We start from the raw sequence: 15,661 nt of genomic DNA, 5'->3' as shown, positions 1-15,661 counted from the left end.
TCCCTGCAAACAGCAAAGAACTTTGTGTAAGTAAAATCAAAAACCATCTAGTGTAAATACTGACTATAGTGCAATTTGGTCTTCATTTCCACATCCATTTGATGTCTGCTTCCACTAATTCTTGAAAAGAATGTGCAGTACAAAAAAGACAAGCATAGTCCTGGTAAGGAAATAGAACTCAAAAATCTGCAAGCAGACTCCCTTCACTTCCTCCTTAGGTAAACTCCATATTACCAAGCAAAATTGGGTAAAGTAATGGATGTAACACAGCTTGCTAGACTATCCACAGGTGACTACAGTTTTAAGTGTTCATAGAAATCTTCAATGGCTTGTAACAAATTAATTTTCTTCCTGTCAATGAAGGTTAAGGCTCGGTTACTTAATACAAACAAGCATCTTATTGATAGCACCAACTTAGCCAGAGAAGCCCGTCTTAGTAGTATTCACTGTAACCATTTGTGTAATATTCTTTTAGAAATTACTGGAAACAGTAATTCCAATCATTAATTGACTAACAATGGATTGACAAGAGTCACCATTGTCAGTCTATATGTAAGAAGGGCAACTGTCCTCTCCATGCTGTGTGGCAGCATGTGTTGATCTGATGATCTGCACTGAATTAGCAGTGGAGCTAATCTCCACAGAAGCTGCCTTTCTCAGACTCAGGTTCTCCCCTCTCCGGGTCTTCTTACAACACCATTCACATGTTCTTGCCAGGAACCCAGACACTACAAAGAAACTGACTTGATTGTAAGCATATGCTTTTATGTACCTAATTTTGATAACACCGTCTACGCAGCTGAATGCATGCAATATCAGAATCCACTAACCATTGGGAAAACATTTTGTGTACCGATGCCCTCCACCTTCTTGACATACTTTACAGCAATAAGTCATTTTTTCACTCATTCAGACAAAACAAAACAGATCTGAACCACTTATACAAGTGAATATCAAACTCTGAAGAGAAACAAGGGAGATGGATTCGTGGTTCTCAGCATAGGAGATGGGTTAATGTCTGACTCCACAACAACAAAGTAGAATACAGTCCTGCCAACATTAGCACATTTTTAGCAATTTTTACCAAATTGAACAGAACTAGGGAGACACCAACTGTAGACAAGGAAGTCTTTTCTTCCATACTCTTCCTGGTTTTAATGACCAGATGTAGTATTCCACCATCATCGATACTCCTATGTTGCTATCACCCATGGAATCACATCTACGGTAATGGTCACATTGCAGCTAAAGCAGGGCTGCCTCATGAGGGGGTTCTAGGAGTGCTAGGTGATAGCTAGGAGTCCAGGTGACCCAACATATGCAGTGACTTCACCAAGAGGACTCCATCCTGTGGGATCTGAGAAGGGCAAGCCAAGCAAGGCCCAACATCTGATAACAGAGTCCATTAGCAACTCCAAGGATGGCAAAAGATGAAACAGGTCCAGGATACCTCCAAAAAGAAGGTCCAGAGGAAGGCCATCCATGATACTGTCTCTAGGTACTTTTGCCTGCTGTGTGCTGTTGGTCTTTTAGGACTGCAGACACCTTCAACACAGTTCAGGATCCAGCAGGAACTGTACTCCTGGTCTTGAGCAAAAATGTGGTGGTTGGACAGGGTTGTGTGTCCCAGGTGAAGCCAGGCAGAACCATTAAGGCCTTTTGAGGCTCTCTAGGTATCACAGTAAGGAAACACCAAAAAAAAAAAAAACAAAAAAAAACAGTTAACAGTTATCGCCTGCAATTGCATACACAAAGAGGAAAAAAAAAAAAAAAAAAAAAAAAAAAAAACAAAAACATAAACAATGATTTCTGCACCTATTAGAAAAAAAAAATACATGGTAAGGATAGGGTTACAAAGTAGACTACTACTATACAACACCCCAGAATCAATCAAATCAATCAGTTACACCAGGGCATAGGTCACTGCAAGACAGCATTGCATGAGAACTATTAGCAGCCCTAAATCATTACAAATGAGCAACTGCAACTGTCAGAACCATACTTCCATACTGGAGAGGTACACTATACATTTGTCAGCTCCTTAGGTGAAATCGACAGGTTAGGTTAACAACCTCCAACAGATAGATAGTGGTACCTATCTGCTTTTCTAAGAGAAAACAATTTATTCAAAATATTTTTTCTAACATGTCTGTAAAATAAATCTGTTCAAATTCTAAAGTAACATAATATTTATGCAGATTACTCTGGACTACCAGAAGGCCACTAAGACTGTATTGTTTATCTGCATTTAGTATCAAATAAGTCTTGCATGTGAAGTCTCAACCACTTTAATTACAAAGAGCAAAGAGCTCTGATTATTTCTATGGGGCCTTTGGTAGCCTAGTCCTTTGCCTAGAACTTCCTATTTACTGTGCTGTTATGCACCACTGAAATTACACATCAGAATTGTGGGTAAATTCTCAGACATTGAATTTGGGAAGTTTCAAACACAAGGCTACACAAATTATAAGCAGGATTTTGAGATCCGTGGGTTTTTTGTTGGTTTGTTTGTTTATGTTGTTGTTGTTGTTTTTGGTCAGTGCTGCAATCAAATAAAGATTTTTCAAAAGAAATTTCATGTACCTCCTTTGCCATGAGAACACGTGTCTTGGAATTGCTAGTAGGCAAAATGTGAGGCAATCTACTCAGTGTATGGGATAGTGAAAAAACAAAACAAAACAAAACAAAACAAAAAACAGTTCGAGTCATACAGGAGATTAAACAAGCATTCTATTGACTGTCTATCAAGTCCAGAGTATTTCATTATTTATATGAAGTGGAGCAGCTCCAAGAGGAGAAACTGTAAGTGTCCAACATCATCACCAGTGACTTGGGCATTTGCCTACAGTCCTGGATCAGCTGTCAGATGGAGCAGTCTGTCCTAGAGCAGTAAATTACTGGCCTCGTGTTACATTTCATAGCTACCTTCCACTAACAGTAGTAGTGCTGAGTATCTTTCTGGTGGAAAAAAATAATTTTGCACCTAAACTATGGATTCAGTAAGGATACTTAATGGCTCATTATCTTCCTTTCTCTTCCTTTCTTCCCATATGGTAACTACATCCACCAAGTGATAAATAATCAATTTCTCTTTATTGTAAGAGATAAGGTTACTTTTATTACCTCTCCCTTACGATCTTCTACTTCTCTTACAGAAGAACTAACTTTTCTCTCTGATGGTCTCATTGATGTGTATCTGTTTGAACTTAAAGCAATTGTACTCAACTAATATTCAGCTTAAAGTATGCTTCTATTTCAGACTGTGCACTTTTTTCTCAGCTTATAGTATCTGATCTAAAAAAAAAAAAAGATATTACCTCTACATATTAATCTCTTCCAAACCTTAGTCATTGAAAGAGAATAGGAATACAACCTACTGTGTTATTGGTGGAGTAGGAATACAACCTACTGTGTTATTGGTGGAGCCGTATTCTCTTACATTTCAGATAGAGACTTTGGTCTGATTTTACACCATTTAAGGCTTTCAGACAAACTTTGGAGGATTTAATGATTAAAGACCTGAAGGAAGGTGGAATAAATGTGAAGAGGATTTGCCAAAAGTCACTCATGACACATTACATCATTGTTTCTATTAGACTGAGATAAACATGGGCAGATAAATGTAGATCAGATAAACTGCAAACCTCAGAAAAATATTTAACATGAGGTCACAGGAAAATTATTAGATATGCATAAAACAACAGAGAACAATCTTAAAAGACATCTAAGTGATTAAGAAGTGGCTAAAATCAGATAACATCTTTTAGCAAACGTTCCCTCTCTGCAAGAATGTTAAAAGTGGGATTCCTTGGGATTCATCTTAAAAGTCTTACTACTGTTTTGAGTGGTGATATTTGGTATAAAATGGAGTGAGTTAGAGAAATTTTCCAGAGGATACAAAAGTTGTCATCAGCATAGGGGACTGCATATCAAAGACAAAAGAAACAGGTGATATGAATGACTGAAATGAAGTGGCAAAAAAGACAGGTCATGAATTTAGAATCTAATTAAAATTTCTGTTATAAGCTGGAGCTTATTGGTTGGGGAAAAAAAAAAATATGAGGGGAACTAGATGTGTGCATTAATCTATTAGAGAGTCCATATGAGAATGGTACATCCTTGGAAAAGACAAATGTGGCTCTAGGAGAAGTCATATGGTTATATCTAAACAAGATAATTAAGTGTTCAAGCCATGTGGAAGATACTAATACTCAACTGGAATGCTACATACACCTCTTATCACTGAGTAGCAACTAGAGTAGGTACAGAGAAAGACCATGAGATCTGTTCAAGAGAACAGATATAAGAATTCAGTGCCCTTGACAGATTTATCGTCAAAACGACAAAGGAGAAGGGAGGCAATTTATTCTACACATACTATAGAATCTAGAGAAGGGAAATTGTTTCTAGAGCAAATTTAGGTTGTAAATTAGAATAAAATATTTTTTGAGCAGAAAAGTTCTGGACCAATCTTTCAATGGAAATATCAGAAGCCAGAAACAACTCCTTTCAACTAACTCATTTACCAAATTCATTTCATAACTTGGTAAATTAAGAGAAGGATTATGCAGTCAGGTTGCCAATGGCATCTGAGATCAGGAGGTCCCTTTTAATCTTCTCTCCATTTGTCAGAGTAAGCAATGCCTTACTGCCCTGTGCTTTTCTGTTCATCCAGTGGTACCAATGGAGAGAGGAAGAATCTACCCGAGAAAGTGGAAGTGCCAAATTCTATAACAAATTGTATACTCTATAATTCCAGATAGCAGAAGGCTGAGTTCAAATTCCTGTGCTATTCAGAGCATTAACAGCTTTGCTGGAATTCTGTCATGTAGCCTGCTTGGTGCTCCTACAGAACAACACTTCAAAAGTGGGTAAAAAGTCTATTTATCTGCCAGGCACTCAGTAGTTCAATCTGAGACAGGCTGTATTATTCAACATGTTCTCTTCAGATCTATCAGTTTCCTTGGAGGGGACAGTACTGATTTTTTGCAAGTCATATGGAAGATATGTTCCAGTGATCTGCACTTGTCAACGAATAACTGTTTCTCCAGAGCCAACTTATGACATCAGCAGCACCTGCCAAAAATTATGGTGCAGATCAAATGTGGCATTCAAAGTTTGTGCCCTGTAACTGTCTGGCCATTCCACTTGGTGTGTTAAAGCCTTCACAAAATGAGACTGTAGGTTTGGGTTTTTTGCCCCTGCCATTAAACCAATCCATAATAGCAGATGTCATCACCCCCAAATAAAAATAAGTGACGGATGAAAAGATTTCATCAGTTATTCCTGGCAGTTGGAGTCCTCTTGAAAAGGGGAACCCAGAGGTAAAAGTGACAGTATTCGGTAATCACTCAAGAAATCCATACTTTGACAGAAGAGGAAGCTACTATACACTCAAAGTAAGCATTTATATTCTTGTATTTTGGCCAAAATAAGATTTTCTCTTTCTATCTTGATTATTAAATTCACCTAAACATACATGCACTTACATTTATTTTATTTTTGATAAATTGTGTGAATTTGAATAACATTTTATTCTTTTTCCCTCCATGACCTTGTATTATGGTAGATTTTATTGAAAGATAATCTGCACCTGTCTGATTATAAATTTTCAGAATTATCCTGCCTGTTTTGTCTTACTCTAGTCCTAACTTCAATTATTAACCTAACTTCAATTATTATTAAATGTTTGTTTCTATGTTGTTTTTGGGTATTACTATACCTTCTACAATAACATATATACTTCAGCTGAATGAAAAAAAATCATAAAATCAATATGGGATTTTCATCCTAATGATGCAGATTAATTTAAGGCTTTTTAGAAAATAAAGATTTTTTTATTATTATTAAAAAAAATAAATAAATAAACAGGATTTTATCACAGGAACTGTACTGTAATAACAATTCAATAATACTGGAAAATGCTCTATGTTTAGGCAAACAAATCCCAGAGAAAGGCAAAAAGAATAAGAGATTAATTAGTGGCCCAACAAAGATAAAATAGCTTATGGTCATGTTATGACCCTGGGGACTAGTTCCACCTGAAGGCAAAGATAGCCTTTCCATTGTTTACAATGACAATAAATAAATAAATAAATAAATAAATCAGAAACATAAATGTTCATGCTGTTCATGTTCAAAGTTAAAATTGGTTGAAATCTTAATATATTGAAAGTGTTTAAATTTACCCTATGTCCACCTTTTAGAAAGGAAACATTTTTAAAAAATATATATACAGTAAAAAGATAATTGTCGTTAAAGATTCTGTTGTCTCAGCACACACTTTGAAAATAAAGATTAGAAATGTTTAAACATTATTTCATCTTGATGGCTAAAGTATTTTCCAGTAAGAAAGAAAACATAAGGTTCATTCATCTTTAATAGCCAAACTGATTGATTTTTTTTGTTGTTGTTGTTATGAATCATTTGGATTAAAATTTACTTTGACATTTTTTCTCAAAACATGTTTGGATAACAGCTTTGTCAATGCATTAAAATATTCTTCACTTGAAAATAAAAGATTTTCAGAGATTCTCATTGTATGAACAAGTGTTTTTTATCTACATTAAATACTGAATATTGGAGATGAAAGCTAGTTTATGATGTATTGAAGGGAAAGACCAAAAGTGGGTTAAAAAATGCTCCCCAGTATTTCAGACAAGACTTTCTCCTTTTCCTTGTTTATTTTACCTAAACTTTACTAAAAATAGCACTTTAATTCAAAACAGCAAGTGTCATTTCTGAACCTAAGAATGTCTCTGGCAGGATTCCAAAGTAAAAAGATGGTTATGAAGGTGGAGAAGAGAAATTTCTTGCATTAGATATTTGTTTAATCTCTTCTCGGTACTTCAGTCAAAGTTGTATGATATTCTGATAATTCAAAATATGCAGACCAGGAAGGGACTGAGACCAGAGAATTTGGAAATATACTAATTTAGTGCTTTTCCAAAGCACACATCTGCAAAAGAGTTTAAAAGACAGAACGTTGTACCACTGGCTGCTTCTGTATTAATTTTGTGGCAGTGAACAAAAGCTCCACATATGCTATCTCCCAGCTAGGAGCAAAATTCAATTTCCCTTACACAGGAGAGAACTGATGAGGAAAAAGTACTAATCACTCATTCTTTGAATCTCGTTTAAACATGTTCTGGGGCAACAGGTCAAAGAATTGAAACCAATGTCTTATATGTAGATGCTATCTGTGTATCATAAGTGACAGCCCTCTTACAAATTGCTGCATGGCCATTCTCTACTAACTAACAATTTGGCAACACAAAAAAAATAAAATATTCCTATAAAGGACCAATGGTATAATAAACCGTTTCATGCACTCATACACATATTTCTGACAGTTGAGTTTCAGAGCTGCCTAACATATAAGCTCCTTTTGCCAAGACCTAATTTTATTTTTAATTAGATGCTGTTTTATCAGTTTATTTTATAAAAATAAATAAATAAATAAATAGTAAAATCAGTCAATTATGCTTCAAATCAGCAGGTTGGACTCCACAACCCACAACCTATCTTACTTGTAGTAAGTTTAGTAGGTTTAGTAACACTCTGCCTTGCACTACCATTACACACATGCTAGTAGTTCTTCATAGGAACTACATCATGGAAAGTTTCATATGCAAATTTTTCAGTGTCATAAATGACACACCAAGACTTCTGAATGATTCATTAAGAACACAGAAATGTTACTGTTTCCTATTTTACTTTCATATCATTGGAAAAACATTTTAAATCACCCTGCCATTAGTAACTAGAAAAACGCTTTCTCAACTTTCCTTTAGTTTCTTCATGACAATAATTCGTTATACTAAATTAAAATAGAGATGAGAGAGAACCCATTTTTCTTGCTTACTTTCCAGTTAGTCAAGAGAGTCTAAGAGTGTTTTTGACTTACAAAGAAAATCTAACCATCCTGATAGTTTCTGAACCTTGAGTTATCAGAGTAAAGGAAATAACAACAAACTGGTTTGCCAGTATTAAATACAAATGTCAGTGTAATTCCAATTTATTTTATTGGGACATTTAAATGGAAACAGAAACTCAATGCACCAATAAAAAATAGAGAAGTAAAATAGAAAGAGTGATTGATATGAAGAAAACAAATGGAGGATTACTCAGAAAGGAAGTTCCTAATTATAATTCAATTAGAAAAAAGAAGGTATTACATAGTGTACATGACCTTTACTCTTTCTATACATAGATATTGTAACGTGAGGTTCACAGAAAAGATGTTTTCATACTTCACAGTATGAGAGATGCAAGCTAATAATGCCAGATGGCATCATCTTCAAAAGTCTTATATAAAGAATCTGTCTTAGCCAGAACCACAGTGATAGATACCATGTGAAATATTCACTGTTACTGATATTCCTAAGAAACATTATTAAGTCAAATGTCCTTGGCTTCCAAAATCTCCGAGAAACACACCAGACTAACATTTGCAGAAGTACCTCCTTTTTGGGGTACCCAACTGACCATAACTTGTGCTTCTGAGTGAAGCTGCCAAGATCCAAGACAGCCAAAACAGATAAAGAGGTAAAGATAAAGACTGGAGGCCCTCCTTGTACCACTTGAAGAAATTCTACTAGAAGTTTAATAATCATAAAATCTTAATTTCTAATGAAAGGTTAATGTGTTGTGGCAGACTCTTACACAAGGCAAAGTATAACAGGGTTTGGAGGGCAAACCTACTCAGACAGTTTGTCGGCAGCTTGCACTCAGCTTCTGCGGCAACAGTATAATTATCTGGAGTGTCAAGTGGACAGCTGCTACTGATAGAAGATCCTTCAAATGGTGCAAAGACCCAAGTGACCTGCTAGTCTAGGAATGATGAAATAATCATATTCCATCACTCACTCTAACTACTTATTACCAGAGCATTTATTGTAACATTTTCAAAGCCTATAGAATTAGGGTGCATATAGGGCATGTTCCAATATGTCCATGACATTCTGCAAGATCAAACCTTAAATAATACTGTTATTCTAGTGCCTCAGATTGAGCTAAAAGATCATTAAAAATTACCTGCATTCTCACATCACTGATATACAAAATACTTTTAGGAATTGGTGCTAGTAAATCTGCTGTAACCATAGCCATATAATGCTATATCTCACTGTGCTACATCATTCCCAGTCCACAGCAGAGGAAACATAAGAAAACTGCTGTTTGCCTTAGATGAAAATATCTGACTGGTTTAGTGATATTATTTCTCTTGCTTTCCTTGCAGTGACCACTAACGTAACCATTCAAGCATACCTGATGCTTCATCCATTAGGAGATTATGTTATATATACTAACCAATCCACACTAAAATTTTACTGTGCTATGTTTAAGCAACCAGAATTATCTGTGGAAAAAAAAAAATAAAATTATATATATATATACACACACACACACACACACACACACACACATATGTATATACTGCAGCTGGAAGTTGCAGAGGTTTTTCTTTTTGTTAAGCAAGTTTTTCAGTGTGGTTAGACTTAGGACCAAGTTTGTAGAAATTATTTGGTTTTATTTATCTTTCTTTAAAAAAAAAAAAAGTTTTAATGGATATCAAGCCAAATCTAAATATCTAGTCTAGGAATACCCTAAGAACTCAACTTTGTGCCCTTTTAGAACTTCAGGAGTTTAAGTACGGTATTTGGTAGGAAGACCTTGCACAATACTGCTGTGATTGTTTTGTGTCTGACACTCTCTAATCTTCTATTTACAACATGGGACAAATCAAAGGTTCACTCGCATTGGCCTTACAGTAGCATAGTCTTCTTCATACTTCATATTAATACTTCATAAGTATCCTTCATATAGTATGGCAATATATGCAGAGCAAATTGTCCAGTACATATCAGAGTCTATAAGGCAACAATTCATCAGCTAATGCTAGTGACAGTAGAATATAGATAAATGTAGAGAACCAAAGGGATTTCATAGCAATCCCCAAATTATGTACTGATCTAGTTATAGAAAACTTAGGAGCATGTTTTGTTTCTTTCTTCCACCCTCCCACTTTCTGGAGGGAGTTATAGCAGGAGAGTGATGCATTGGCAGGGGGGTTGGACCCAAAGATCTCTTGAGGTCCCTTCCAACCCCTACGGTTCTGTGATTCAGTGATTCTGTGAGATTGTGCTTGGGGTAGAAGAATAAGAAGTTGTTGGTACCTCATATAATTTCCTACCAAAGAAATATTTGGCCAACAACAAGTATAACATATGATACAACTTTTCTGATAATTTCCTTTGAGAGTATGCAACAGACCTTAACCTTTCAAAGAGCCATTAAGATTTGAAAAACAATGCATGTTTGTTCATAAAAGCAAGCATCTAATATATTTGAACGTTTTAAAACCATCTACTTTTGAATACTACATCTTTAGCAAGGAAAAGAATCCCCTCACTTCTGCCCTTTTTCTCATATACTGGAGAAATTCAACTTTACATTCTAACAAGCTCTACTTTTAGTAGTATTTAAGTTTAAATTTTGATAAATTAAAGAACAAGCCCATAACAAGCTCCCTAGAGCTTTGCACTTTGTATGCTTTGACTTCAGATTCATAATTTCCAGGCATATTTTGTGTTTGATATCATTTGAAGTAGTAATAGTAGTAATAATTTAATAAGTAATTTAATAGTAGTAATCATTTAAGTGCAAAGTATTTCCCTTGGATAACAACCATCTATGACCTCTTTTAAAACTACAGGAGACAGAAAAAGAGAAAACCCTTCACAACAGCTCATCTAAACTTCACTCACTATATTTGAAAGTATTTTTCCCAAGTTCTTGCAAAACCATTTAAAATCTCTCACATACTAAGCTTTCCACAATATTCTAAAAAACTGCCATGTGTAGTCTTTGCTCAGTACCAAAAAATAGGTATGGCATTTAACTGTCACCCAAGGACTGCTTCAATGCATGAAAATTTGCAACAAGGCAGAGTAAGCATGGGCTATCTATACTCTTTAGACAACATACTTTATTTTAAAAGCCCTTCATGGGAAAGAAATTGCAAGGGGCTAAGCAAAATAGTGTCTTCCTTAGGTTCAGCTCCTGATTTGACATCCAAATTGTTTTTCAGATAATGAACAAGCATACCAACTTTGGACGCCACAAGATAGGTGGTCATGATGCAGAAGGACTGAAGAACTTCTGGGAGAAAGTCATCCAAGAGCATACCAGACAGCGAGAAGGTGAAGAGCTTAGGTTAAGGAAAAGTGCACTGAACAAGTAAGAGGTATCTTTTAATTTTTGGCCAAGAGAGCAGTCATATCATCACGTGCTTAAAAAAAAAAAAAAAAAAGTAACCCATTATTGTAGTGCTTTATTCATAGCACAGATTGTGTTCTGGGTCTTTGGCACTTTTCCTCTCACAGCTGCTTGTCTCATATTTCCATGGCTCTTCTGCATGGAAACTCAGACACCTCTCACCCCTGAACCTCTTGAACATTCTTTAAAGGCCTTGGAGCACAGCCACATAAAAATAAAGCACCTTGGCAGTATGGTCTGTGACAACTAGAACATATCAGGATTTTTACCTGGAACTGGTACAGCTTCAGTAAATAAATAAAATTGTATCACATTAAAGCAATAGTTAAACCACCCATTTAATGTGTAGCATAAACAGATCCATAGCACCTTTATCGTATTTGACAGTCTTTTACATCATATAAGCCTAAAGCTAGAAATGGTACAATAAGGTTTGTCTATTCCATGAAACACATCTCATAAATATTCCTGCTCTACAACAGAAAATAAATAAGTAAACAAAATAAAAAAGGCTATTAAGTTTTTAAATTTTATTTTGCCAAAACAGTATAAAACCACAACCACCCCCTAGAAGAAGCTGTGGCTGTAGTATAAATACTCCACTCAGGTGTAGTAGATTGCCTCAAATACTTCCTAATCTTTTGCACCTCAGAAATTTGAATTAGGGCCTCCGACACACCAGGTGAATCCCCTGAATAATGGACAGTGTAGCAGAATAAGAAATGCATGTCCCTCTTGTGTTTTTCTTATGGGATTTTCTCCTGAAGTTGGCAAAGTCTTTCCTGCATAAGTTTCTTCAAAACTGGCACATTCATATAAATTAACTTGATTTCAAAGAACAAGTATGTACTTGAAAAGGACTGAATCTTTTTAAAAAATCCAGATACTGTGACCCTGGCACCTAAGGAGGAAGCTATTGTCATCATCTTAAAGATGAGGAAATCAATACCTAAGTACACCATGTGTCCCATTATCATCAGATGTGGACAGGCATGTCCTCAGTATCCTACTCCAGCTAGTTGGTAATATTTCCAAACCCAAATAACAAAGCTGTTGGAAAGAAAAACCATGAAAATGTTCTGCTGCACTGAAAATCTTTGTCTCTATGGCTTCAGAAACAAAAACAAGCAAAAAACCCCCACTGCCACAAGGAGACATCACAAAGGAATTCCAGTTATGGTTGTGTCAATAATATTTTTAATTCCACTATATTATAAATGTTACGGTTTTTTACATGATCCTGTCTGAATGAAAAAAAAAAATGCAGCAAAAGAATTTTGAAGAGGTCTTTATTACTTCAGGTAATTAATAGACACAAGCAAGTTCCTTCAAGGTCACAAGCCCAAGCAGTTCACAAGTGTTCTCTAATTTAAAAAAAAAGGTACATTCAGTAGGTAATAGACACTGTCATTACAAAATATACAGGTTCACTACCCCATGTAAGTGGCACCTGGGAGAATTAAACAGCTCTAAATATAGGCAGGTGCTCCCTCTGTGACACCTAGGCTGGTAGTTAACAAGAAACAGCAGTGTTTTGAATGGCAAATATTTACTAACTAATTGCACTGCTTTTTGAGGCTTAACTATACTAATGAGAGAATAGTGAAGTCAAGACAGGGCAGACCAAATGGGAAAAGTTTAAAATACAATCTGCAGTCAAACTCAGAAGCCAGACAAATGCAAGCATCCATGTGAAACAGCTAATGCTAAGTTATTCTCAGACAAAATCGTTAGCTGCTGTTCTTTTTAATACATTAAATGTAATATATAAATACATATATATATATATAACAAACAAGCAAAAACAACATATATTCCATGATGCATTTGGCATTACCATATGACATCTAATCCTATAACATTGCTGGGTCAGGTGCTCCCTAATGCCGTTTCCTTGGAAAATGACCCTACTAACCATATCTTGTAGTAGTCCCTGGTGATCTTCTCTTCTCTCTGTACTAAACTTATGCCTTGTAGCTATGCAGCTCCTCTTGCATGTGACATCAATTCCTTTCATTAAACACATACAAGGTTTGCAGAGATTTTGGATTCCAAATGTCTATATCTTCTCCTTTTTTATTTTGTTTTGTTGTTGTTGTTGTTTCAAAGTAAAGCCAAATAGACATATTTCATTTCCTGCTTGCTCTTCTCTAGAGCAATATACAGTAAATTTGCAGTGAGGACATTAATTGTAATTTTTAATTTCTACATTAAATGACCTTATCAGAAAGACAGCGTAGCTTTGAGAATACCCCAGAGAAAAAACAGCCCTTCACACTGACAGTGTTTCAGCAGTTGTTTGACTCATTAGGAATCCAGCAATGTCACCCACTGATACCATCAGTGCTATCTCTTTCTTCCCTGCATTCCCAATCTGGTAAGCTGGAGAGATGTGTAGATGGTAAATAAATACGGGACAAGTGCTGTGGTGATGAAAGAGGGGAAAGATTCAACCCTGCTGAAAAGCTTTGGATGTATTTGAAAGATTTGGCTTGGTGCTTGCTGAGTACTTGTCTTCTTTTTGCAGGCTTCGCCATGAGTGGACTGAGAGGCTGGAAGGCCGAGCAAAGCAGGTCCAGGCGCACATGAAAAAGCAGAAAGAGCAGATGACGTTGCTGTCTATTGAGGCTCTTCCCTCACCAGATAAAACAGTTGCTTAAAGTTACTGTGAAAATACAAAAAGCCCTGGGCTTGACTCTGACCTTCTGCATGCCCTTATTAACCAGTTACATTGCTGAACAAGCAACAGCTCAGACTTTGGTACTTTTCCAGACCAGTTATTAGAGCTACTAGTAAAGTCCTACATAAATTCAGTGCAATAAGGCCACAGTACATAATCTCTTGAATACTATGGAGGGAGAGATGAGAAGCACTAATCTGTAAGTCCACATGATATGTTATTATCCCAATGTAGGAAGACTTTATTATGTAACTGCATTTTCAAATGACAACCAACATATTTCTCAGAAAGAGTATCTCTTGTTTAATAGGTATAATACATTCAGTTTGTTGCAAGTAAAGTTGTACATTTCCATTTACAGAGCTCTCGGACTGGCTTAATGCAGGTGTCATCTGCCTTGCCTGTCTTGAGCCACAGCAAAGCAGGTTAAAGATTAGTCTGGTCAGCTGGACAAAAGAGGAAATACATTTTTAAATGGAATCAGGAAAAAGAAGGAATGAGGGTTTTGTGATCAATGTATAGGAGAGTTTCCAGATCTGAATCATTAGTTGAAAAGAGGTAAAGCTTTTTTCTTTGGTGCATAGATATGAAAAAGACTACCGACATTATCATGAACAAGTTTGAGAGATGTCTGAGTAAGTGGGTAGGTAAGAGGGTTTGAAACAGAAGCCAGTTCATCACAAAAACACAGGAATGTTCTGCAAGGTATTGTTTGCCATACCTGGTTTGCACTAATCTAAATACTTGCTGCATTGCTTCTCCTTCTAGGTCAGGTGAAATACAGCAAGGACTAACTAAACATAGGATAATAACAGTGTGCGCTGTTTACTTGTGAGTCCATGTATGTAAATACCAAAACATCCCTTGAATGAAAACATTTACTTCTTAACTCTTTATTTCTTTGATGCAGTTATATGTCTGAACTATTTTTCTATAACAATATTGATCTAGGTGAAATTATAACCTTTCATCATTGTATACAATGAACAAGTAGGTATGAATTAATTTGATAAATTCTAAAACAAAGCAAAAATTAAACCTTTTTGACCTCATGGAAATGCTATTTTTATCCCTTTAAGACAATATTTCATTAAAACACAGAGTTTTACAGTTTGTTCCCACTTTTACATAGCGACATTCTCCCATAGAAAACAGAGTACTTTAACACACACACACAAAAAAAATGCTATTTGATAAAGAATAAAAACAATTTAAAACTTCTGCAAAGTTTTTTTGCTTTGTTTTTGTTTTTGTCTTCTTTGTCTATTGGAAGCTGAAGGGAATGCAAAATCAGTTTGTTTGTTTTCACAAAACCTAGCCCAAAAAGAAACAATAAATGCTGGACAATAATAAAGTCTGTGTAGCTGCTTTTGGCATTGTGGGCTCATCTCCTGCTATGTTCATTTATTTCTGACAAATTGTATAAAAAGTTCTTTTACTGTGACACAAAGTAAACATTATCTCTGGTGAAGAAGATCAAATGGGACCTGAACCTGCTGCCACATACATCAAAAACACATTACTTTGCTGTTCTGCAGAGGTAGCTAAAGGACATAGACAGCGCCTATTGAAATGAAGAAGGACTAGAACTGCTCCCCCCAGCCTCTAATGACTGTTTCATAGCATTGTGATGCCACCTGTAGCAGTGCAGCTTACCCCCACTTTATGCCAGGGTGACAAGAGAAGAAAGTCCAAGCAAAG

The 15,661-nt window shown here is 35.8% G+C and overlaps 1 protein-coding gene across 1 annotated transcript; it reads left to right on the top strand.

The window, feature by feature from the left end:
- The first annotated feature begins 5,173 nt into the window (after window positions 1–5,173).
- LOC137848100 (protein FAM240C-like) lies at window positions 5,174–15,336 on the top strand. Its single transcript, XM_068667026.1, has 3 exons — window positions 5,174–5,399; window positions 11,093–11,241; window positions 13,808–15,336. Exons 2-3 carry the CDS (start codon window positions 11,096–11,098, stop codon window positions 13,938–13,940), a joined length of 279 nt encoding a protein of 92 aa, XP_068523127.1. The 5' UTR covers window positions 5,174–5,399; window positions 11,093–11,095; the 3' UTR covers window positions 13,941–15,336.
- The last annotated feature ends 325 nt before the right edge of the window (window positions 15,337–15,661 follow it).

The sequence above is a fragment of the Anas acuta genome, chromosome Z, assembly GCF_963932015.1.
Source record: "Anas acuta chromosome Z, bAnaAcu1.1, whole genome shotgun sequence".
Lineage (NCBI taxonomy): Eukaryota > Metazoa > Chordata > Aves > Anseriformes > Anatidae > Anas > Anas acuta.
Note: the sequence above shows the minus strand (reverse complement) of the source record. Positions and strands in the feature narration are given on the sequence as shown.

What these genes read in the sequence shown, in the direction of transcription:
- LOC137848100 (XM_068667026.1), top strand. Translation starts at nt 11,096, where the DNA reads ATGAACAAGCATACCAACTTTGGACGCCACAAGATAGGTGGTCATGAT. An exon ending in AGGAAAAGTGCACTGAACAA is followed by an intron (nt 11,242 to 13,807) that starts GTAAGAGGTATC and finishes TTCTTTTTGCAG; the next exon opens with GCTTCGCCATGAGTGGACTG.